The 27,607-nt window shown below is 36.2% G+C and overlaps 1 protein-coding gene across 1 annotated transcript in view; it reads left to right on the top strand.

Annotated features, from left to right (window-relative positions):
* Positions 1-544: 544 nt before the first annotated feature.
* Positions 545-27,607, top strand: part of LOC145671024 (uncharacterized) — a 63,340-nt gene continuing 36,277 nt past the window's right edge. Inside the window, exon 1 of the mRNA XM_081739681.1 lies at positions 545-591. Coding sequence (XP_081595807.1) covers positions 573-591 — 19 coding nt within the window. The 5' untranslated portion in view covers positions 545-572. The remainder of the gene's footprint in view (positions 592-27,607) is intronic.

Below are 27,607 nucleotides of genomic sequence, written 5' to 3' on the forward strand. Positions count from 1 at the left end.
TCACCCCTCCCCCCATTAGAAAGTCCTGCCTAAACGAACGAATATGTTGCCAGTAAAAATAGTTTCGAATGATAGAGCCCCTGGCGTGATAACCTCGATATTTCACATGTCACGGACCCCCCATTACGAAATTCTGGCTACGTGCCTGCCACTAGCCAGGATTTATTTAGCTAAGACAGTTAAATTTTACAAGCGTTGGAGGAGAGGTGAAAATAAGAACTTACTTTCCCTTCGACACTGTACTTTTAAAGTCACTTTTGTCACTTATCCTCTGAAATCCGTATGACAAAACAGGCCAGCAGAATGAGCACAAAGTAGCTCTGTTTCTCCTAAATTTTTAGTTTTTCTGTAAATTAAGTACAACAGACGAAATATACATATTCCTCGTTCCCCCCTCTTATACACAAATCCAGAGTTTGCTGGCCTTTGTAAAGGATTTATCTCTTTAAGTACCTATTTGAATAATGATAATCGTGTGCTTATCTCTTAAATAAAGCGGGAAACGATTGTAAAGAAATCTAAATATACGATATATTCTTGTTCAATTTTCGTTCACATGTTGAGAGGCCAAGATGAAGTTTCGTAGTACAGGTAGGAATGTTATTGTTTACAATTTCCTTAAGAAAAAATCAGATGAATATTAAGAGAGCGTCAAATTTGATATATTTTATTTTTAAATATTTTGAATGAACGTCGAAAAAGAGCAATATCACTTGAAAAACAATTTTTTAGTACTTTTAATTTACAGCAAATAGTATTAATACAAAGTGCATAGTGCATAATGGTCTAAGTACAATGTGACCTGTCTTTTCAGTGTATTGTTCATTACTGGATAATTTTTGACGAAATCGTATATCATATCCTAGCAGGGATTACAAATTTGTCTTCAAAAGCCACCATTTAGAAATATTGATTTTTTTCCATAGTATGTATTTACATTGGAAGCACTGTAGACTGATTTACAACTAAACTTGCTGTTACTAAAGCTCTCAGAACTTCCTCTTGGCAATTGCTAGCGTTCACGTCTTTGGTGCCAGAGACTCAGGTTCGTTCCAGATGGGAGCTCATGTGGTCCGAATCCTACGTTAAGTTGTACGTCCAAGTTTCACATAGCCTAGTTGTTGAAATTTAACCTCTCCAACCAAGCTACTGCACACGGACGGCTGAGTTCCTTTAGGGGCTCAATGTCAGTTTGCGTCAACAGTAGAGACGTGTTTGCAAGAGCAAAACTGATAAAATCTTTGGAAGTAAGCCGGGCGCGTTTGGTTCTTCTTTTAGGGCTTAAAACTAATTCTTGCTAAAAACTGAGAATTTTAACATGGATGAATAAATACTATGAAGAATATTGTTTTGTTAAGGAAATAGAGTGATCTATGAAACTAAAGCTACAAACTCATTCTTCACTTACAAATTTCAAAAATTCACTTGCAAGAGCAATTTAGCTCTTGCGGATTGATTTTTGCATGATACATTATTTATACGATACTCTAATGTTGCTATACAAATATTTATTTATAAAATATGAACAAAATCAATTCAAGAATTTTTGTAAAAGATAGTCCGAAAAATTTACCCCAAGAGTTAACTACCCCTTGTGGACTTTTTCACGCAAACTGACTTTTACTGTATCGTAGGATTCTTAATTAAATATTTATTTATGTGAGATTTTTTTTGACAAAATTTTGAGTAGTGCTTAAATTTGTGAGTGGTTTTTGAGAAAATTGTCTGAGAAAGACTTATCCCCTATAGTAAACTACCCCTTGTAGACTTTTGAATGTTAACGAATTATGCAATATTAAAAGATTATTAGCAAAACGTTTATTTATGAAATATGAACAAAATTACTTTTTTGAGAAAATCGTCCAGAAAGAAATCACCTTCAAGAGTGAATCACCCCTTTGGGAATTTTTAATGGTAAAAGGTCTAACATAGCATATTATAGTTTGTTAATGGAATATTTATTTATAGAATATGAACAAAATTCCGAGCGGAAGCTCATATGGTTTGAATTCCACGTAAAGTTGTAGGTTCACCTCTCATATGGTCTAGGTGCTGTAAGGGACGCTAAACTCAATTCGAAATAAACACCGTGCTTGGATGCTGTGGAAGCAGTTTCCGAGTGAAAAACCTATAGGTCTTCTTCGAACATTAGGCGTCATTCGAAATATCTTCTTCGCATGAAATGTAAGAAATATGTGGAAAATCTATCATGTCAATTCACTTCTGAACCAAATAGCTTTTGGACTCTCATAAATTCCCTGAGGCAACAACCCCGTATCTCGCAAGAAGTAGACTACAACTCAAATAGTTTCGACGGAAAGCACAGATCTGCAGCTTTCAATGAATACTTTTGTAATAGCTTTTCTAAGCTTGGGATTCCCCTCTCTTTACCTAAGATCCAATCTGTGTGTTCGCACCCACTGACTATAATTAAAACTTCCCCTGATGAAGTCAAATCATTAATTTCTTCACTATCTTCTCGCCGTTTTTCTGGTCCAGACAATATCAGTACTATTTTTCTCTGTAACACAGCGCACTCACTTGCCTACCCTTTATCGTTGTTATTCAATAGATGTTTCTCGAAAGGTATCTTCCCAATTTGTGGAAGGCTGCCAATATCATACCTATCCTCAAATCTAGAGATAGAAAACAGGTTTCATCTTATAAACCTATTTCTCTTCTCTCTTTTGTGTCGATTCTTTGCGAAAAAATAATTGAAAATAGAATGTACAGCTTTGTCATATCTTTTTTAAGTAGTTTCCAGCATGGTTTCCTACCTACAAATATGTCAGTGTTAGTCATTCATGCGGCGCAAACATTCATGACTAACTCCCAGCTAGATGTAGTTTTTTTGATATATCAAAGGCATTTGACACCATAAACACCAAGTTGCTTCTTTACAAACTCTCCAATAGATATAACATTCATGCTACGCTGCTCTCTTTCCTAGATTGTTATCTCACAGGGACAGAACAACGTGTCACTCTACCTGGATCTGTCTCTCCATTTAGTCCCGTCTTATCCGGAATGCCTCAAGGGAGCGTGCTAGGCCCGCTTTTGTTTTTATATGGACGAATTACCTAGCATCTTCTCGACCTCATCATCAAATATATTACTTTTCGCTGATAACTGTAAACTCTTCAGAGTCGTTAACACTGTTGAAGATCCTTCTTCACTGCAAGCTGACATATATATATATACAGATGGTGATCAGAAAAATGGAAACACCTGTAGTTGGCAACACGTCAGGTGTATGAGTTGGCAGTGGTGTCGTGGCGCCCGCAGCGCTGGACCGCTGGTGATGGTGTGTTAGGTCGGTCTCCATACTACGTCAAGCGCAGTGGAACAGCAGTGTCCAGTGGTTGCAGCAGACGGAGGTAGTGTAAAATGGGAGACCTCTCAGATTTTCAAAGAGGGCAAATTGTTGGTGCGCTGTTATGTGGAGTGAGTGTGACGGCAGTGGCTACTGTGTTAGGTGTGTCGCGTGAGACAGTGTCGAAGGTGATGACGGCCTACACAACACACGGGAAAAAAACATCGGGGAAGCGGAACAGTGAGCGGAAGAAAATCATGAGTGACAGGTCACGCCGGGTATTAAAGCACAATGTTACGCAGAACCGTTGTGCCACTGCATAGCAAGTGACGGAGGAACTCAATCAGCACCTCCCCCATCCTGTTTCGACAATCAAAATCCGCCGCGAATTACATGACATGAACTTACGGGGTCGTGTTGCACGGTGCCAAACCGCTCATCAGGGACCATAACGCTTTCGCACGCCGCAAATGGTGCCGCGACCATGCAACTTGGACCGTTGAGGACTGGAAACGTATGATATGGTCGGATGAGTCATCCTTCACCCTATTCCCAACCACGGGCCGTGTTTATGTGCGGAGAACGCTCAAAGAAACTTATGATCTGCAGTGTCTCCGCCCAACTGTGAAACATGGCGGCGGCTCGGTGATGCTGTGGGCCGCCATATCATGGTTTTCATTGGGTCCTGTGGTCACACTTAGCGGACGAATCACTGCCAACGATTATGTCGCAATTTTAGAAGACCACTTGCATCCTATGGTCCGGATGTTGTTCCCGGACAATAACGCCATCTTCCAGGATGATAATACACCCATTCACACAGCTGGCGTTGTTGCAGCGTGGTTTGAGGAACATCAGGATGAAGTTCAACACCTCCTCTGACCCGCCCAATCCCCAGATCTCAACATAATTGAACATCTGTGGTCCGTCTTGGAAACACGACTCCGGCGACGATTTCCACCTCCATCCTCTCTCACAGAACTGGCCGATCCCCTGCACGAGGAATGGTGTAAAATTCCACTTGCTACCATTCACGACCTGTATGCCTCCATTCCACGTCGCATCAAGGCTGTTCTGAAGGCGAAAGGTGGCCCGACACTATATTAATCTGGTAAGTTACAATTTCGTTCAGGTGTTTCCATTTTTCTGATCACCATCTGTATATACATATATGTAATGTAATTGGTACTCTACCTGGAATCTGTCTCTAAATCACAATAGATGTACTACAATCTCTATTTCCTTAAAAAAGAATGTGCTTCGATATATATATAATGTTAACAATGTTCCTATCAAACGAGTTTCAACTCAAAAAGATCTAGGTGTTGTCTTTGATAGAAAACTCTCCTTTGCGGATCATATCAGTTGGATCTCATCTAGAGCTATGAAACTACTTGGTCTACTCTATAGATTTCCAGAAATACAAGTCTTCCTGCCCTTATAATGTTTTATAAGGCTTATATTTCTTCGATCATTAAATATTGTCCACCTGTATGGAACATGGCAGTACCTACTAATCTATTTCGCATTGACTCTGTATTAAACTTCTTTCTTGCTATAGTTAGATTCAGAATTCTCGAGTTACGTAATTACTCGAAACAAGAACTAATGAATTTAATGAACTTACGTTCCCCTGACAAACGACGCCGGGGAGCTGACTTACTCTACCTGTACCGTATAAGATCATCAATGGCAAAATTGATTCTGAATTTTTACTGTCGCGAATTAACTTCCGTGTTCCTCAGCGGCGAACTCGCTCTGTCAACTTGTTAACTTATGAGACGCCTAGGTTATCGATTGTAAAGCGCTCCTTGCTTTACAGGCTAGCGCACGATTATAATACATTGTCAACAGGATGTAACATTTTTACCTCTGAGAGAAATTTTAGAACTCACTTGACGAGAACTTTGTATATTGAGAGTTATTTATTTATTTATTTATTTATTTTGTATTTTATTCTTTTATATTGAGAGTTGAACCTTTTTGTGTTTTATTCTTTTATGTTTTTGTTGTTGTTTTCTTTTTGCCTTTATGTTGTAAAGTTTCAGCTAATTGGCCTAGTGCTGTATGAAACTTTGTGAACAAATAAATAAATAAATAAATAAATAAAATCAACAAAATGGCCTGAGTCGTTTTTGAGAAAATCGTTAGGAAAGAAATCTCTAAAGAGTGAACTTCCCTTTTGGGAACTTTTAATGATAAAATTGGTTAATGGGACTTTATTTTTATGCAATAAGACCAAAATTGCCTGAGTCATTTTTGAGAAAATCGTTCGGAAAGAATTCACCCAAGAGTAAACTACTCCTTTAGGAGTTTCTTCTACACTGAGAAAAATTTTCATAAAAAATTTAACAGTAAAGACATGTAAAGTTGATTTTTTCGTAATTCCGTACTTAAATTACGTACATTTGGACTTGAAACCATTATAATGTTAATTTATCATGTGGCGAAATGGAAATACAACATGCTGCATTTTGTCTTTTATGAAACATCTGTAGTACGCAATAAATGTACGTAACGACAGAAAGGTTTGCAGTTCTGTAATGTTAAGAATACATTCCAGACTGGACAGAAAATGTGACGTAATCCACGAGAGATAAATGCCTTTCAGGAATGAAAATATTACAGGTTATCCTATCTAGTACGTGTTTTTTGACATGAGTAAGGAAAATATCGCAGGAAGAAGAACAAATAGTCTTTGTAATGCATTTTTTACATTATAATGTTAAAAGAAACTCAGTAATGTGAAAATGTTTGTAGTAAAGTGCAAACTTCACGTCAGTAATGAAATTTTGTCATGATAATGAGACCTACCCATTCTACACTGCAAAGATCAAACAAATCCGTACTTTACAGACATTATGCAAGGAGACGAAATGTTTTATCATTACTTTTAAAAGACAGTCTAAGGAAAACATGATTACGTACAAATTGCTACGTACAACTGACCTTTCACTCGGAAAGTGCGACAAGTAAAGTACGTAAAGGTATGATAGAAAGTCATTATAATGTTATATATCCCAGAAAATGGATAAAACTACATTTAGAACGAGTAATTTACAGTAAGTAATGGAAAAAAGTCCTGAAACTCTGTGTAATCATACAGTTGTTTGGTATTAAAGTCTGTATTGTCATGTTACTTTAATATTACCATACAGACAGTAACGCATTACTCCAGTTATAATAGGTGGGGAAAAAGAAATGCAAAATTTCCATCACCCACAATTCCACACTATATGAAAAAAACCGGGATGTTTTTGTGCTAGGACACAAGAATAACGGATATGGCAAACAGATGGCAGCACTATTGACTTGTAACTTTTATCCAACAATTCACACGTTCACAAAACTATTATTGAGACAGATGGGCATACAGAAAACATATAACATTATTTGTTACTTGGTATAAATGCCAAAGATACTGCGTAAACCTTTGATTATTTCAAACAATAAAATCATGATAATTTTCATAGCCAGTACAGAAGTTATTTCTGATATGCTTGGAAGACATGCGGTGGGTGTTAATGGAAGACGTCTAAAATTCTGATGTTTCTCAAACCTAATAAACCAGCCGACAGTATTTCTTCATATCGACCTATTCAATTAACGCCTGTGTTCAGTAAAATTCTCGAAAAAATCTTAGTTCAACGACTGCATATCCATCTTACTCATTATAATCTTTTACCACGGTCGCAAGCTGGATTTCGCCCAAATTTTAGTATCAACGACCAATTACTCCGTCTTCTCAATCACATCACCAACCAATATAATACATCACGACCATCTTGCCTTACCTTATTTGATTTGGAGAAAGCATTTGATAAAGTATGGCACGCAGGACTTATGTACAAACTTTTGAGCTTCCGGCTTCCTCTTGCTTATATTCGATTCATCTATAACTTTCTGCATTGTCGCTTGGCATACGTATCTATTAACGACACATTCTCTCATCCTATATTCCTTTACTCTGGTGTACCCCAAGGATCTTCACTCTCCCCTTTGCTTTATCTTCTTTATGTGGCTGACTTACCACCATTACCTCCGAACGTTCATGTTTTTCAATATGCAGACGATACAGCGTTCCTAACACTTGGTAAAACTGTTCACCAACTTAATATTTCAATGCAGTCCGCTATAGATTCGTTTATTAACTGGTGTGAAAAGTGGCGCCTCAAGATAAACGCTCTGAAGACCCAGACTATAGTTTTCTTGCCGCCCAAAAAACGCACAAAGGTCCACCGAAACCCCAACCTACTTCATCTCACAGTCGAAGATACACGTATTCAACTCAGTAAATCTGTCAAATACCTCGGCCTCACCTTAGACACACATCTCACTTGGAAACCACATTTACAGGACGTGATCACAAAAGCTTCAAACCGGCTCAATTTATTAAAACGTCTCACGGGCACTACCTGGGGTCTCAGTTCTACAACTGTGTTAAATACTTACAAGGTCTTTTTGCGTCCAGTTCTGACGTATGCTAATCTAGCTTGGATCGCTGCACCACCATCCTTCTATAACAAATTAAAGATCTTAGAACGCCATGCACTCCGCATTGCTTATAGGATAAAATTGCCAAGTCCAACATGCGAATTGTACGAAAGAATCCCTTTTCCACATATTCTCTTCCATCTCGAATCTCTCCGTCTCAAATATATCGATAAACACCTGCATGAACGCCACCCGCTTCTCATAGACACCATGAACGCCCACATAGACTTTCCTATTTCAACTCCCATTATACATACGCCGTTATCTCTTCTTTTCACGATTTACCATTACACTCTACCTCCAAACCACAGGTACCTCCACTTAGCAGAAGAATTGAAGACCGACGACCCACAGCCTCTCATCTGTCCATCATACGCACTGTAATACCTCTGTTACTAATTTGGGCTTTCCCTTGTCTTTCATCAATGCTTGGAGCAGCCCCCAAGCGAGAAGATTAACCAGCATCAGTCAACTAACATAACCCAGTGTTGTGTTTGTGATTCGCACTTCACCACATCATGCCATCTCATCTTCACCTCATGATTGTGATCTAAAGATCACAATGTTCAACCTACCAATGCTAAAAATCAATAAATAAAATAAAATAAAATAAAATAAAATCCTCAGTATAATAATGATAACACCTTCCTTCATTCCTATACCCCTTTTCTAACTCAGTAAGACAAACATCCCATAGACCAACCACCACAACTCCTATTTCTTCCAATTGAAATGTTACCCACTTCCCCATAGAGGGCGTAACCCTCGAGCGGGTAGCTAGCTCTGGCTAGCAAAAAAAAAAAAAAAAAAAGTGGGTGTTTATAAATGCCGTCGCAACACAGCTCCGGGGGCAGACTCAATTACGTATCGTCAACTGCTTAAGGCACCTGTGGCGTTTCTAGTCTTACTTGCTTCTTTGTATACAACTATTTTATCTACAGGCTATTTTCCAACTACATGGAAACTTGCTAAAATTGTGGTCTTTCTAAAACCTCGCAAAGATCCAACTGCTGTGTCATCTTACAGACCCATTAGCCTTACTAACGTGTTTAGCAAGACACTAGAACGCCTTCTGGTAAAACGGCTACATCACTATCTACAAATCACGAACAAACTACCAATTATTCAAGCTGGATTCCGTCCACTCTATAGCACTGCTGATCAATTACTCAAACTTTCTACACTACTTGTCAACCATTTTAATAAGCGTCTACCATCTGTTTTGATCTCCTTTGATATTGAAAGAGCGTTTGATACTGTTTGGCATGAGGGGTAATTTACAAACTCAAACGTCTACTTCCTCACAGCTATGTCCGATTAATAGCCAATTTTCTACATCAGCGCCAGGCTTTCGTTCAGATCAACAGGGCAAAGTCACACATCTTTCAACTCCGCGCCGGTGTGCCCCAAGGATCTGTTTTATCTCCTCTATTATATATTCTTTATGTAGCCGACATGCCTCAACCTCAGCCCCCACTATATGCCTTACAATTTGCTGATGATACCGCTTATATCGCATTAGGATCTTCTGTGGATCGCATTAATCAACTTCTACAACCAGCTTTGGACAAACTAGTTACATGGTGCCTGAAATGGAAGCTCAAGCTGAATTCAACTAAGACTCAAATGACTCTCTTTGGGCTCAAACGCAATAAATACTGTAACAGTCGCAATCCGGAACGTCTACATTTAACCCTTTTTGACTCTCCAATCCCAATTCAAAACAGTCTCAAATATCTGGGAGTAATATTCGACAAACATCTTACTTGGAAGCCTCATCTAAAACAATTGGAAGCTAATATCCGGCGCCGTTTGAACCTTTTACGAAACCTTAAAGGCACCACGTGGGGTCTTAATACAAAACTTCTACTGCTAACATATAAAGTCTTCGTACGCCCAGCACTCACGTATGGACATCTTGCCTGGTTATCAGCAGCACCAACTTACTATGAACGTCTGAAAGTTCTCGAAAGACATGCCTTACGTCTGGCCTACTCTCTCGCTTTCGATACTCCCACTGCTGAAATATATCGTCGTGCGCAATTTCCAACTATTTTGCCACACCTCTACCATCTACGCCAACGCTACATAGCGTCACGAATCCAATTGGCACATCCCATTGTCCATGAGCTGTTAGACCAAGTTCCTGCTGTACCACGCTATGCCTACCCACCACTGGATCATCTGTTAGCAATATACGAATGCACCGAAGCCATAGATCAGTATAATCCTGACCGCCGTATCTACCACCGAAATCCACATATATATTGCTCATAACCTCCGCACATGTACCCAAGAAACATTTTAACACAATAGCCACCTCTTTCACATCCTCGTCAACTTGATTTGCTATTAGTTCCTTACTTCAATCCACATTACTCTATAGCCTGAAATCATTCTCCATGTCATCAAATTCAAAAAAGTTGAAAATATCTCTGGCCACAGAGAAGGTGTTGCCTTGTACGGCCCGCCCATCCATTGGATGGGAATGAAACTCTTGTTAAAAAAAAAAAAAAGGTGGGTGCTTATAATTTATATATTCCAAAGGAGCGTGTTCCGATCCTATGTAGTGGAGTCTACATTCTATTAGTGTTTGCGTGCGCTATTTACTGCAAGCTTTATTTCGATGCTTGCGGAAAACACATTGCTCGATTAACTTAATTTCGTCCCTGACTGTTACAAGCATTTCATTATACCGTGGTAAGAAAGTATATGCATGTATTCGTATCCTTTCGTCATGGCATTTTCACAGTAGTGCATGCAGATTTAACTGGAACATACAGTGCGTAAGTCTCCACATAAAGATTTAAATGCAGTCAAAGACGGAGTTTCTACCATTCCTTCATGTGATTTTTCCATGTTTGCCTCGGAAAATGTCTAGCAACAACTAGAAATATAACATTCCTGTTTTGTGATTTTTCCATTCCACTTGAGTTTTAACATGACCGGTAATGATGTCGCTCCATTATTACTGTTATTAACTATGACGTCTTATCTTTCATAAGTTCTGACGTCATCATTTTTATCTGGAAAAGTAAGGAGAAAACATACGTAGAACGGACAAGAACAATTAACATTCTCAGTAATGTTGGAAAGTCATTCTTACGAAAGGTCCTAAAAATCACTTGAATTTACGTACTTTTTACCCGTAAATTTTTCTCAGTGTAGACGAAAAGGCGCAGAGCTAAAGTTCTTGAGGGGCGCACCCCTCAAATGCAGTTTAATGTAATTCCAACCTGTAAACTCGCCACACAACAAAGAATATACTATACTGTTGGTTCCAATATTTTACTATTAATAACGGGTATTAATATACATTATCAATAATTACCAGATCTTAAGCAGCTCCTATAAAGCTAAAAAGGAAATAAAGATACACAGAAGTTGCATTCTTTCAAAAAATGAAATAAAGTAGCCTATGTTATTGAAAATAATTTACAATTTTAAAAAAAACAAAACTTTTAAAATTCTACAAATCTTTGTACTACACATAATAATAAAGGCAAAAAAGACGTTAGCTTTCAACTGAAACAAAATATTTATATTTTTCTACACAAACAAAATATCTTAAAAAGTCAAATAGTGTTACATTTTTACTTTTTTTGAATAGTTTACAAAATATAAAATCTTATTCATCATTTATAAAAATAAAAAAAGTAAAAAAAATAGATTTTTTTAATTTACAAGTACAAATTGAATGCCTAGAGGACGGCAAGTATCTCCAAAATCCACACCTGAAGGAGTGAAAACAGTAAAATATGTAATTTTATATAAAATAGCCAGAAATAGGGGTCTATGTAACACTAGCAGTTGTCTGCAGCTTTGTTCATCTGGATTTCACAATTCCATGCACATAACCCTTCCTTAGTAGGCTATTTAGTTAATTGACTTTAGAAGTAGCATAAAATTATAACAACAAAAACATGCAAGATAAAAGCTTAGGCGTGAGCAGGAATCGAACCCAAATCCTCTCCATTAGCAGCTTTCTACTCTATCAACCAAATCTTTTTTTTTAAAATTGCAATCATGTACAGTGATTTATTAATTCATTACAAAATTAGGTTACATAAATTACATAGTTTCTCGAATGCTTGTATAAATATACATATATACAACAGTTTAGGTAAATTACATTGACAGTCAAGGGCGCCCATGTTGTGGTTTCCAAGGGGGGGCAAGCATAAGCGACATTTCAAATGTAGTCTCAAATTTTGCGGTAACTAGTCTAAAAAATCTATTGGAATTTCAATCTTCCGAAGCACAATTTCCTCTAAAGGGGGGGCAGCGCCCCCTTGCCCTCCTGATGGGCGCCCTTGTTGACAGTTCATAAAAATGTTACATCGTAGTACTAAATCTGAAGGAATTATTTTTATGTTGTGGCGGTTTTTCTTTCTTAGCTTTCTCTTTCGAATCTTCTGCCTCGCGTGAATCCTTCTTTTCTGCTTCTTTCTCAAGAGCAAGCAATTCTTCATCGTGTAATTCATCTTCACCTTCTTCATCAACGTCATCATCATCTACAGTAAAAGTTTCTATGGAAAAGTTTCCAATAAGATGAACTGGACTGCTTTCTTTCTTTAAAAAGAACTTTACAGATGGATCTGGAAAGCATAAATCAACGAAGTATTGAAGATGTGTGTTGTTTTTCAATCTAGCTATTCGAACATCTATTGAAGAATTAAAATCCATTGCATCTACAGAAACTACATTCTTTTCACCAGCTGGAGCGTCGCTGTCCAGAACCAGCTATTTGGTAGTCAGTCACTCTTATAGGACCCATACACGGTCCACGGTTTGTGCAAACAAGGCTGTTTATGCAAACAAATTGACCGTGTATGCTGCTGTATGAACTGTTTGCCCAAACGTTTGTGCAAACATTTTTTACATCGAACTCGTTCGAAAATTGTTTACACGAACATGATATTTGCACAATCACGTGGACCGTGTATAGGTATGTTTGTGCAAACACGAGGTTTATTTCCGAGTAGGAGGCCTAGTAACGCTTATTTCTTGCGCTGTGGCGTCAATGAATAGGATTCAAGAATTCTGGCGAGAATTTATTGAACTTTATCGAAATTTACCTGAAGTGTGGAAGGTAAAGAGTGAAGATTATAAAAGCAGGAATCTGAAAAATGCGGCCTCACATGTTTTGTATAATAATTTGTCCAAGCGTCTGGGGTATAATGGCTGTTTCAAATTTAAGTCCTCGTACGTGTTTCCGCACACAAGGTAACGCAAAGTAGCAAACGACCTCTGCTCGGGAGATATTGCATCTCTCATATTTGTATCCTGTTTTCGAATAAGAAGTGTAACCATTTTCAATATTTCACCAAATATAGTTGAATCCATTCGTAAATAAGTCAAAAGTCGAACTTATCTCAAGCTTGGCTATTAAATTTTGATAACCGTTTCCGATCAACGATAAACTAGACCGTTTCTTAAACCACTCTTTTATCCACACCTCTTCTTCCTTTTTGGTCTCGCGGGTCTTTCCCCTTCCAAAGCACAAGCAATTACTATCGCTAAAAAAGCTGCTTCAGTGGACACGTTTACGTGATCAAACTCAAAATTGAACTGAAGTTTGTGCAAACAGTTGAACCGTGTATGAGCGAGTGTTTACGCGAACACGTGTTTACACAAACCGTGGATCGTCTATGGGCCCCTTTAGAGCTGTATTCCAAGGATTTGCTTGTCATAGAGTCATCGTCTGAAATAGCTCTTTCAGGATCCTAAAGGACTATTTCCTTTCTTTCTGAATTAAGAGTGATTCTTCGGTATCCCTCATGCTTCATCGAGCTAATTTGACTACTACAAAACTGAATCTGCCCCAACGATCTACCAAGAGTGACTACGGTTTTTCATTTTATTGTTATAGGCTACAAGTGCAATCCATCAGGACTTAACTATTTTAGCAACGTGTTTGCAGTATGGAAAAACCTTAAGTGAACGACCCTTTTAGATCAAATATCTAAAAACGTTGACACACATGCTTAATTAGTTTAAGTGAAAGGTCTAAATACCAAATGTCGTGTCTGAAAGCGAAGAAACTCCGAGATATAAAAATCTGAGTAAATTCCCCATCCCTATTTCACTCCCTTCCAAGTGGGAATTCGCAAACCCTTTCTTGAAATGAAATGAAATCTTTAAGTTTTACGTCCCATGGTTATGCCGGCTAGGCTAAAAGAGCCGGTGATGATGATAAATGAATGAAATGGTGGAATGAAGAAAATGGGAGAACCTCGAGAAAACCCACGCACAAGGGCCCAATTAAGAGCAGTAAGGGCCGGGGGCCCTTTGTGAGGAGTTGCGTAAAACACGATCATTTAACAGGAACACGAACATGTAACACTTTCTCTAGTACCAAGGTATACTCTAGTTTGTATATTAGGTCGCATTTAAAAATAGAAATAATAGAAGGAAAAGCCGCATAATTGTAATAATAATATTTTTTAAATAACACTAATAATATAAATTTATCTTATCCTAGTTTCCACGAACAGGAGACAGGTCACATTATTGTTTCTATTGAGAATAACTCATCTTCCTTGATTTGCTCATCTTAATTACATACTGTATACATTAAAAGTAACTCTAACATAGTTGCTGGCATTTCACTTCCATTTCCGTGAATAAATGTCTTTTCGAGAAAAAAAAATATATGGAACCACCAATTACATGATAAACGACATATACTAAATTAGATGGGAACACTTACATTCAGTTTAGGAAGAAGTATGTTAAAAATAAGCCTATTTTCAAAAATTGAATTGCTTCTTCCTTGCTTTCAGTGCATCAAACTTTGAAATTGTTTCAGAAAAGTCCAGTTGCCTAGTTAGATCATGTTCTGATGATAGAATGGTAAGAGCATTCAATTTATCTTCCTTTAACGCAGTTCGTAATGAGTTTTTCATGAGTGACAATTTTGAGAATGGTCTTTCAGCCTCACAACTTGAAATAGGCAATATTAGATGCAGGCGAAGAGCAATAAACATATTTGGAAAAACTTAAAAATCATTGTTGTGCATATGTCTATATATATATATATATATATATATATATATATATATATATATATATATATATATATATATATATATATATATATATATATATACAGTGGCGGCGTAAGGCAAACTGGGGCCCGGGGCCAGTGAAGTAGATCGGGGCCCCTTCTCGAAAATTGATGATTTATGCATTGCTATTTTTGACACTCATTTGCATACTTATTCTTTCTGTTTACTCCTCCTTCCCCTTGCCCGTTGGTGTGTGTGTGTTTGAACCATTTTAATTTGGAATATGTTAAATAAATGGGGATGACATTCAGCATATATATATATATATATATATATATATATATATATATATATATATATATATATATATATATATATATATATATATATATATATATATATATATATATATATATAGTATATATTCATTTTTAAACAAGGGACATGACAGAAAAAGAATTAGGGATACAAGTGTAACGGAAACTACAGCCCATGACAGAAATGACATAATCTTAAGAACAAACAAAACATAACAACAACAACAACAAAGAATCCAGAATTTATCCGACACCTAAGTTATACTATTCTAGGCTAAAAGCGTACTGTAATTAGATAGAATAGTTTAAGTAATGCTCCTAATAATACATTTAGAGACAAATTTACGTACAAAATATAACAATGAGCTGATATTGAAAAATATGCAAATAATAATATAACCCATGCAATTTCTAAATGTAAGTTTTCAGTTTTCTATAGAATTTTCTTGTTCGATTCTCGTCTTTGGTGTTTGTCCTGTGCAATTTCTCATATGATAAGTTTATTCATAGTCTCTCACCTGTCTGAGTTTACGCTACATGGGTTTTATTTGATTAGATTTTTCTCATACAATTAGCCCCATTCACTTTAACATTCGTTTTCTCTCCAGTGATAATACATGATACTTAAACACTTTTTTTTTTTTTTTTTTTTTTTACCGAACTACTAAATCATGGCTAGAAGAGATTTCTCTCCTGCGTGTCTTCTTCATTTATCTTTTACTAGGTTTCTCCCCAGTGATAATATACGATCTATTTAGTGCCACTGCTTTTGCCGAAATATCAATAAATAGTTAAGCATTAGAATCTTTCTCTCCTGTTTCCAGATTTCACACTTGTTTTATGATTCCATTATTTTTTGCATTTAATAATTCAGTCATGTTTATATTCTCCCACTTATGACTGTTTCCATTACCACTTACTAACACACTTAGTATTAGAATATACTGTAACAAAAAATCCTTCATTACCACCCATACCAGTCGATTGACAGATCTTGACGGCTTTTTATTATCCTTTTGGTACTTTTGTATTTTGATTGTCTTAAGTTGAAACATGAAACTACTTTCAACAATAGTTCCACTACCTTATTAGTCTGTGTTCCGCCAGCATTCAGAATGCTACCTTCCTTGCTTTAGTAGCTGCGAAAGTATCAACTATATTATCAAAATTCAAAGTAGATGCTATTCCATTATCGATAGAAAGAATGTCCAGATTCGTGTCTTTCTTGACTCGTAGTGAAGCGTAAGTATGATTTTATCAGCTTCATTTTGCTGAAAGACCTTTCAAATGATGCGACAGATACGGGTAGTGTTATCAAAATCTGAAGAGCGGTTGCCAAACTTTTGTAAGCTTCAAGCCCCATTGAAAATACATATTTCACTATACCTTGTGGGGAAAAGTCAAATTGTTCTTTAGGATTCTAAGCACACCTTAGTGAACGGATAATATATAAACAATTCTATGCCATCCAGGTCATTCGGTTAGAACAAAGCCAAATCAGAGCAACAAACATGCTTTTAACCTTTCCTCGCTCTCATCATTTAGCTCCTGCACGAAGTTGGCAAAGTAAGAAAATAGTTCAATTTTATTTCATTCTAAATATAGAAGGAAGCAATATAACATAATTCACATTTTTTCTTTTGAACATTTGAACACTTGTTTTCTTATTGAACATCTTATTCAATCTAAATTTGTGGGGTGAAGTGTAAATTTGTACGCCAAGAGCAAAAAGGGAGAAACCAGCTAAGCAAAAGAGTTTCGCTCGCTGAAAATTCGACTTGTAAAGGACAAAAGAAAAAAGACAGTAGGAAAACAAGCGAATCAGCAACTATAGCGTCTGCACCAAAGAGCTCTTTAGTTAGGAACAGAATGCTAGTACAATAATATAAAGGTAACCAAGAAAGTTCTGTCACTTTTTCACCAACCACACTGAACATTGATATGTCACCTAAGACGTACCTGGAAAATCAAAAATAATCCCCATCAGCATCGATGACCTTCTGCCAACGTTCTGGAAGGCAATGGATTCTCTCGCGATAGAACTTGGTGGGCCGTGAAGCGAAGAAGGTATCAAGTGCATTTTGCACCTCTACTAGGGATTTGAACTGCGTCCTCTAAGGTGATTGTCCAAGGAATGGAACAAGTAAAGTAATAATCGGACGATCCAATGTCTGGGGAGTGTGGCGGATGAAATACTTGTTTTCCATCCAAGGCGTAGAATGGTGTCTGGGTCATCCTAGCCACGTGAAGGTTAGCGTTGTCCTGTAACAAGGAGAAAACCTTTGCGATTCAGAAGTGCTTTCTCCAGAGTTTTGAGTTTATCTTAAACACTGCTCAACTGCTAACAGTACACAGTTGTATTGATGCTTTGAGCAGCTGATAGCATTTCCCGATGCACGATAAAGCGAACAGTCTACCAAACACACAGGAGGACCTTCTTCTGGTGCAGTGCTGGTTTCGGCTGTTTTTGAACCGGTTCATGGAATACTAACCAATTATGATGGCGCCGTGGAGCTTCGTACAGGACCCATTTCTCATCATATGTCAACATCCTGTCCAGAAATGGCTTTTTCTTCAAACAAGCCAGCAAAGAAACACAGGTATCTGCTCGCGTTGCCTTCTGGCCCGGATCCATTCATGTGGTACCCATCGACCCAACTTGTAGTACCTCCCAAGTTGATGGACGTGTTGCCGAACGGCTAATTCTTCACTCACACTGAATTGTAGTCTCAATTCCTCACACGTCTGGCCACTGTTCGCCTTAATTGCTGCTTGAAAATTTTCATTTTGTACATGTGTTGGTCTTTTGGCACGTGGTGTGTCTTCCAGTGTTTCGTCACCGTCTTTAAACTTGTTAAACCGCCTTTGCAATGTCCACGTAGTCACGACACTCTCACCAAAGGCCTGGCATATCTTCTGCCTTGCTACAGCGGTGTTTGACCCCAGTTTGAACTTGTACACCATTCTCGCCCTTAGGGCTCTCTGTGGAGGTCCCATTTTCACTCTGTCCTTGCGCAAGTTCATTGTGTAACTGAATTGCCACAGTCAGGTAGTATATTGGGTATATCCACATTAACAACTGACCTTCGCCTTATCTGCATTCGTATTCAACTCACGGTGTGAGGGCGAATTGAACACAGACCTCCACAAAAAGCGACAGAACTTTCTTGGTTACCTTTATAATATTAAAGTTTCAAGAATTTCGATGAATAGCTTTCAAATAGGTTGCTGAAAGTCGAATAAATACGACGCGTACTATACGCTGGCTTTTAACATCCATCTACAAATATATATTTGGGGTTGATTTTGTTAGGCATGTGCCTTTTATTATTAGTAACTTTTTCTACTTGATGTTAATCACAATGAAAACTGTGATACGTGAGAAATGCACAAAGAGTAGTGTACTTTTATAGTTACAAATGGAAGGGGTAGATTGGTACAGAGCAGTGGGGGTACGTTGGCCCGTACCAATCCATGCCACATGCATGTGTACTACTGTGCCCCAACTGAACTTCAGGATCATTAATTCCTATTACTGAAAAATTACTCCATGCAGGGCAATTTAACATAAATGAAATTATTTGTAAAGAATTACACTTTCATGCGATATAAGTAAGTTTTCAAAAATCCAGTGCTTTTACAAATATAAGATTACAAAGAAATGAAAACTTACTTTTGCTCTAAGAAATCAAGTTTTTTTTCTGCACAGAGAAAAGAACGCTGCGTCCATCCAACAACTGTGCCTCACGATGTTCGTTTTTCACCAATGTTGCCAACACCAAACTGTTGTCCATTTACCTCTTCACAGTGGAAAAATATCTACGTACAAATATGCCCCGTGTACCAATGCCCCCCTCTCCCCTATACTTCGACTTTTCTTTTACTATATTTTAATCTACACTAAGATTTTTCTTTTAAATTTGTCTGAAGTAATTGAACAGAGTGAAATTTTTATTTTATTCATATTTTAATCCATACATTTATTCCTTTGAATTTCTTTAGGGCCCCAACAGTGAAACTGATTTTACTTATTTTTCTCCTACATTCAGATTTTTTTCTTTAATTATTTTTGGGGCCCCCAAGAGAGTGAAACGTTTGTATTATTATTTTTTCACCTACATTCAGCTTTTCCTTTAAATTTCTTTGGGAGATAATAAAACTGTTATTTTATTTATTTTTAATCTAAATTGTTTTTTTTTTTTTAATTTCTTTGCAGGTCCCCAAGAGAGTGAGGTCCTAACCTATATGTTCTTTAGCTTAGACGGAAATCCGGCACTGATTAGTTTTATTAGACAGATGTTTTTGTTGTTTCATCTATTTTTTGGTGTAATATTGATTGACAATTAATCAATATTTACTTTTACTTTTAGGGTAGCTGTGAATTATAAACTTTGACGGCCCTTGTACCTCACGCTAACAAGTTTCTTTAGTAATTATTTTTTACCTACCGTCCGGGGGCCCCCACAAAGTGGGGCCCGGGGCGGTGGCACCGCTCGCCCCGTCCTTACGCCGCCACTGTATATATATATATATATATCCTGTGCAATCTTATCTTGTGCTTCAAGCTGCGTTTCCATCATATATGTAGAGAAATGAGTGAGTTCATCTTTTACATTTTCATTTTCCACGTCCACCTTGTAAACTGCAATGAATTGTTGGACAGCTTCTTCATGAAGCATTTCCGTGCCTAATTTTGGAATAAAGTAGAAAATAGACCAGTTGTGTTCATATGCGGCAATTATTCTCGATTTCGACAAGAGGTGTATCAATAATAACGGTAAATGTCTCAACTTGGAACTTTTTCCATCGCGTTAAATAAATGTCATCATTACCATTAGGGAACCTTTCGGTTTAGCTTCTTTTAGGTGCATCATTGCCATTTGTTACATTTTCTGGATATATATATATATATGTAATACTTCTTCTTCAAATTTATCAAATTTGCCTTAGTGAGGATACGAAAGTTTCCAGACTTTTCATCAAATTAACTGGTTACAATATCCAAGCCAGGGTCTTGCCATTGGTTTCATTAAATCTTCTTAATATTCTGTGCCACAAAACAGTCATGAAATGCAGTTCATATTTCATCATCTTTCTGTGAAGAGTATCAGCATCTCGTCGAGCATCGGTGCTCTCTTCTTCATTCTTGCTTATTTCCTCAAACTTATTTCCTTGCTTATTCATCATTATTGTTTGAAAATTTAAAACTAGAGCCTTACAGCGTGGCTTGACCATCTAGTATCACTGACTGATTTTAAGACTAATAATCGATTATTTTCATTTGGTTTAAGTCCAAAGCACGTGTTTCTCTTCTACTTTTTTTCCAATTGTTAATTCCAGGATTAATGAATGTAGAAGCTGGATTTAAATTATCGTACAATTTACATAAATATCAATATACATTACCTGTGGTTTCAGAGAACATTAAGTATAATCGCTCCTGTATCTCACCATTCTTAAGTTTTCGGAAAAACAATATTTCGGAAATAATTCGTCTTTGATTTTTCTGTTGACTTTCAGATGAATGAAATTTCGTCGGAACAAGATTTTGAAAATACTTCGGAACCAAATCAACACACGCTTCCCTGAAATTATCGTTTATTGCAGTAGGTCCCAGTAGTAATGGCCCCAATTGATCTAAGTTTGCACTTTGACCCCTACCTTTATGACGTCATAGGTCAAAGATGAATGACCTTGGCCCGGGGTCAATGACCTAGCGGTACATAGGACCACCACCCTTAAATTTTGGAAATTGCCAAATCTAAAAATTTGATGTGGTAGCCTAGGACCATAGTATGTACCTCTATTAGTATTGGGTTCTATGTTGTTCCCTTTCATGGGTAAAAAATTGCCAAAAAATTTAAATTTCGGAGGTTTTTGACCTAATTTATCGCCTTTGATGAGGTGTTATTATCCCATGTGGTTATATGGGCGTATATAGGGTCCATTACCTTTCATAAGACATGGGTATATTAATGCACCCCTTGAAAAATTTGGGAGGGGTACCTTGGTTCACCCCTTAAATTTTGGAAATTGCCCAATTTAAACATTAGGTATAATAGTATAGAACCCTAACATGCATTATGATAAATTCGGGTGGTCCACCTCGTCCTTTTTTAGGGATACAAAATTGCCAAAATATAAACGTAAGCAATACGTTGTACCACGTGTTTGGTCTTTTGGCCCAATTTATCCTCTTGGATGAGGTTCTATTACCTTATATGGTTATATGGTTATGTATAGGGGTTTATTTCCTATCATAAGACATAGGTACATTTGTGCACCCCTTTAAAAATTTGAGAGGGGTACCTTGGCCCACCCCTTAAATTTTAGAAATTGTCCAATTTAAACATTTGGTATAATAGTATAGGACTCTAATATATATTACTATAAATTTGGGTGGTCCACCTCGTTCCCTTCTAGGGGCACAAAATTACCAAATTTTACTACAACCACGAGTTTGGTATTTTGGCTCATTTTATCACCTTGGATGAGGTCCTATTACCTTATATAGTTATATGGGCGTATACAGGTGTCCATTTGCTATCATAAGACATAGGTACATTTGTGCACCCCTTTAAAAATTTGGGAGGGGTACTTTGGCCCACCCCTTAAATTTTGGAAATCGCCCATTTTATATATTTGGTATTATAGTATAGGACCCTAATATAGATTACTATAAATTTGGGTGGTTCACCTCGTTCCCTTTCATGGGTACGAAATTGCCAAATTTTAGTACAACCACGTGTTTGGTTTCGGCTCAATTTATCCCTTGGATGAAGTTCTATTACCTTATATGGTTATATGGTCATGTATATTGGTCCATTTCCTATTATAAGACATAGGTACATTTGTGCATCCCTTTAAATTTTGTGGGAGGGGTACCTTGGCCCACCCCTTTAATTTTGGAAATTGCCCATTTTATATATTTGGTATTATAGTATAGGACCCTAATATAGATCACTATAAATTTGGGTAGTCACCTCGTTCCATTTTAGGGGTACAAAATTGCCAAATTTTAGTACAACCACGTGTTTGGTTTTTGGCCCAATTTATTCCCTTGGATGAGGTCCTATTACCTTATATGTTTATATGATCATGTATAGGTGTCCATTCCCTATCATAAAACATAGCTACATTGATGCACCCCTTTAAATTTTTGGGAGGGGTACAATGGCCAATCTCTTAAATTTTGGAAATTTTCCAGTTTAAGCATTCGGTATTATAGTACAGGACATCAACATGTATCATGATAAATTTGGGTGGTCCACCTTGTTCCCTTTCATGGGTAAAAAAATTGCCAAAATATAAACATAAGCAATATGTTGTACCATGTGTTTGGTTTTTGGCCCAATTTCTCCCCTTTGATGAGGTTCTACTACCTTATATGGTTATATGGTCATGTATATGGGTTCATTTCCTATCATAAGACATGGGTACATTGATGCACCCTTTAAAAATTTGGGAGGGGTATCTTGGCTTATCCACTCGGTTTTAGAAATTGTTTAATATAAGCATTTGGTATCATAGTACAGGACTTCAATATGCATCACTATAAATTTGGATGGTCCACCTCGTTCCCTTCCATGGGTAAAGAACTACCAAAAATCAAATTTCGGAGGTTATTGACCCCGTTTGATAAGGATTGAACACGTTATATGGGTATGTACAGAGGTTTATTACCTTCATAAGTTTATGTTCCCTTTTAAATTTGGGAATTATCAAATAACAAAATTCGGTAAACGTTTTCTAGGACCCATTGTAGATGTTGGTGTTCCTCTTATGGCCAAATATTCAAAATTTAAAGGTTATTGACCGGCTTTATTATTGAATAAGTACAGGATTTATTACTTTTTCATAAGACACAGGTGTATTTGTGTACCAATCTTAAATTTTGGGAGGGGTACACTTCTTATTGTCATATCAATAATTGGTAATTGTTCTTAAAATTGGATAGTATCTCATTCATTGGGTAAATCATTGTCAAATATGAGTATGATCACGTGATCAGTTATTGACCTATGATGGGATTAGGAGTCCAGGACATTGAAATTTTGTAGGATAATTTGAGAATTGTCAAATGAAATTGCGTCATTGGTTTTGATTATTCTAGCCTATGGACCAAATAGAAACGTAAGCAATACGATGTACCACGTGATTGACCTTGATGAGGTAGTCTACAGGGATTCATTTCCTTTGTTGTGGTACTTCTTAATTTTGAGTACACACTTGCAGAAAAGAGTTGGTTCTACTCAGGTAAACAATTGACGGACATTATTGCCCTTATTGAACATATAATGATATGATTAATTCTAAGAGTTAGGTATATCGAGAGAAGTATTCTTTAAATTTGGGAATGGTGATAAACAGAACTTTAACATAAGGCGCGAAATTTGAAACAATACTTTGAACTTTAGTCACAGCTCATAGTCTAAGATCATTTGTGGTGATTGATTTGACCTTGAGCTTTAGAAATCTGATAGCTAACCTTATTGAATCTTATGACTCATAGTCTTAAGGGAATACAAGCTACAACACTGAAATTTAGTCACAAGGCGATGTAATCTGACACTGGCAAAGTTATTGTTGATGCAATTTGATTGGTTGATCACTATCTTTCGTGCAATCTGATTGGCTGATCACTATCTTTCGCGCAATCTGATTGGTTGATGATTTTCAAATCTTTGCTGCATTCAGTTTTGTTTTGTTTAACATTTAAAAAGTTTTTGAAATATTTGTTTAAAAATTTTTTGTTTGAAACTTTGGTTTGATATTTTTTCGTTTGATATTTTAGTTTGAAAATTTTTGTTTCGAAATTTTTGTTTCAATTTTTTTGAAATTTTTGTTTCAAAAATTTTTTGTTTGAGACTGGTTTGAAATTTTTAGTTTGAAAATTTTTGTTTCGAAATTTTTGTTTGAAATTTTTGTTTCAAAATTTTTGTTTCAAAATTTTTTGTTTGAAACTTTGGTTTGACATTTTTTCGTGTGATATTTTTAGTTTGAAAATTTTTGTTTCAAAATTGTTTTGAATTTTTTAAAATTTTTTTGAATTTTTTGTTTGAAATTTTTGTTTTAAAGTTTGGTTTGAGATTTTTAAAAGTTTGTGCACTCATTAGTAAAGAACCGGAACTGTTTAGAACAAAAACCTCTGGCAACATTGTTTACCATGGTGCAATAGTACACGTCAGAACATGGATCATTTTATTACTTGAACTGAAAAGTAATAAATTGTACTTGAAATGAAAAAGGTAAAAGGTTGTACTTGAAATGAAAAAACACAAATCATTGAAATGGATCATTTTATTACACTGCACTGGTTAATCACATACATCCATACCACAAAGGATCTGGATATTGTCGATACAATGTATTTTGAACTTCTCGCACTAGTTTGTCTTTAGCGTATCATTTTAATTCCAGTTGAAGTCTTTTAAGATCTATTGCAATATCAATTGGTGGAAACTCAATGTCCATTTGATCACAAATAAACTGTTTATCAATACAGGTATGCACCCACGAACGATGTTGGCAACCATCACAACATCTAGATACATGTTGTACAATATGCATGACACATTTCTCAAAAATAGTACTTTTTCAGCAATATACTTGTTTTGTTGCACACTCCCTCTGCATGTTTAACACACTGGAATACGTTGATGAATTTGTTCCATTCCGTTTGCGTTAGATACACCATGTTGCGAGGGACATTGAATGTACTCTTTTTACGTAACAGCACCATCTTCTCTTCGAGGACTGTACGCAGCACCACTTCATGATTTGAGCCTAATGATTTGACTATGGTCACATTTAGCTCATCATGAAAATAATCATTCATTTGTTCGATTCGTGAACATAATATTTGCCATTCTACACAGGTCAGTTGTACACCAAATTGTTCTGCTTTGCCCAATCGAATCACAGGTTCAAATGTTCTAGCACTTATACCAATCATCAATGTTTTGTTTGAAATATATTTATTGGATAATAGCTTGCGAAGATGAATTCTTTATCGTTAGAAGTACACATCTTTCCTCCTGAAACGCACTTGCTCAAATGATTTCATGGGATAACACTGTATTGGTGATTTATAGAACTACGGCTGACGTCATTGGAAAGAAATGTGCCGACGTTTGAATTCATGATTTCATCACAATTGCTGACGAAATCAAATTCACTGATCCGGCTGTGTACTAAATTCAAATTGATGACTTCGACCCAAGAATCCTTTGTAACATAAAGATACAGATCCAGTATTTAAGAAACGCAGCAGTTCTTTTTGTTTTGATGCTTCCGTGGGTAAATATCTTGCTGGTAAAATTATATTATCATTTTGAAGCTTGACTACGATTCTTAATCCAAACTTTGTAGAGATTTTTTGGCTAGTTAAGATTCTATAAGGTACATTCTGTTGTAAACCAGTAATCTTGGTAAATGATTTCATCACATCACGTGTGTTTACAAACTGCAGACAAGTAGCCATGATGACGTTATTATGAATACTAACTCGAACGATACTTATATATGATGCAAAAACTGATGACGATGCATTATCATGTTCTGACGTGTAATATTGCACCATGATAAACAATGTTGCCAGAGGTTTTTGTTCTAAACAGTTCCGGTTCTTTACTAATGAGTGCACAAACTTTTAAAAATCTCAAACCAAACTTTGAAACAAAAATTTCAAACAAAATAATCAAACAAAAAATTTTCAAACAAAAATTAAAAAAAATTGAAACAAAAACTTCGAAACAAAAATTTTCAAACTAAAAATATCAAACGAAAAAAATGTCAAACCAGCTTCAAACAAAAAATTTTGAAACAAAAATTTCAAACAAAAATTTCGAAACAAAAATTTTCAAACTAAAAATTTCAAACGAAAAAATTTCAAACCAAAGTTTCAAACAAAAATTTTGAAACAAAAATTTCAAAAAAAATTCAAACAAAATATCAAACGAAAAACTGTCAAACCAAAGTTTCAAACAAAAAATTTTTAAACAAATATTTCAAAAACTTTTTAAATGTTAAACAAAACAAAACTGAATGCAGCAAAGATTTGAAAATCATCAACCAATCAGATTGCGCGAAAGATAGTGATCAGCCAATCAGATTGCACGAAAGATAGTGATCAACCAATCAAATTGCATCAACAATAACTTTGCCAGTGTCAGATTACATCGCCTTGTGACTAAATTTCAGTGTTGTAGCTTGTATTCCCTTAAGACTATGAGTCATAAGATTCAATAAGGTTAGCTATCAGATTTCTAAAGCTCAAGGTCAAATCAATCACCACAAATGAAGGGTAAGGGGAAAAAAGAAGGAATGTCACAAAATTACATTTTTGAGAAAACGGCATTTTAATATTGGAAATCACGTACAAAGAATAGGGTTATTAAATCTTTCGTCTCTTTTTACAAGGATATTTCTACATCTACGCGTGCATGGCATATACAATCAAATAGTACCAAGAGTCACCAACAGGTAGGACAAAGCACCCGGTAAAGCACATGCATGGACATTCCTTGTTTTTTCCCCTTACCCTTCAAATGATCTTAGACTATGAGCTGTGACTAAAGTTCAAAGTATTGTTTCAAATTTCGCGCCTTATGTTAAAGTTCTGTTTATCACCATTCCCAAATTTAAAGAATACTTCTCTCGATATACCTAACTCTTAGAATTAATCATATCATTATATGTTCAATAAGGGCAATAATGTCCGTCAATTGTTTACCTGAGTAGAACCAACTCTTTTCTGCAAGTGTGTACTCAAAATTAAGAAGTACCACAACAAAGGAAATGAATCCCTGTAGACTACCTCATCAAGGTCAATCACGTGGTACATCGTATTGCTTACGTTTCTATTTGGTCCATAGGCTAGAATAATCAAAACCAATGATCAAATTATCCTACAAAATTTCAATGTCCTGGACTCCTAATCCCATCATAGGTCAATAACTGATCACGTGATCATACTCATATTTGACAATGATTTACCCAATGAATGAGATACTATCCAATTTTAAGAACAATTACCAATTATTGATACGACAATAAGAAGTGTACCCCTCCAAAATTTAAGATTGGTACACAAATACACCTGTGTCTTATGAAAAAGTAATAAATCCTGTACTTATTCAATAATAAAGCCGGTCAATAACCTTTAAATTTTGAATATTTGGCCATAAGAGGAACACCAACATCTACAATGGGTCCTAAAAAACATTTACCGAATTTTGTTATTTGATAATTCCCAAATTTAAAAGGGAACATATACTTATGAAGGTAATAAACCTCTGTACATACCCATATAACGTGTTCAATCCTTATCAAACGGGGTCAATAACCTCCGAAATTTGATTTTTGGTAGTTCTTTACCCATGGAAGGGAACGAGGTGGACCATCCAAATTTATAGTGATGCATATTGAAGTCCTGTACTATGATACCAAATGCTTATATTAAACAATTTCTA

The sequence above is a fragment of the Thermobia domestica genome, chromosome 15 (genome assembly GCF_964235325.1).
Source record: "Thermobia domestica chromosome 15, izTheDome1.hap1.1, whole genome shotgun sequence".
Taxonomy (NCBI): Eukaryota; Metazoa; Arthropoda; class Insecta; order Zygentoma; family Lepismatidae; genus Thermobia; species Thermobia domestica.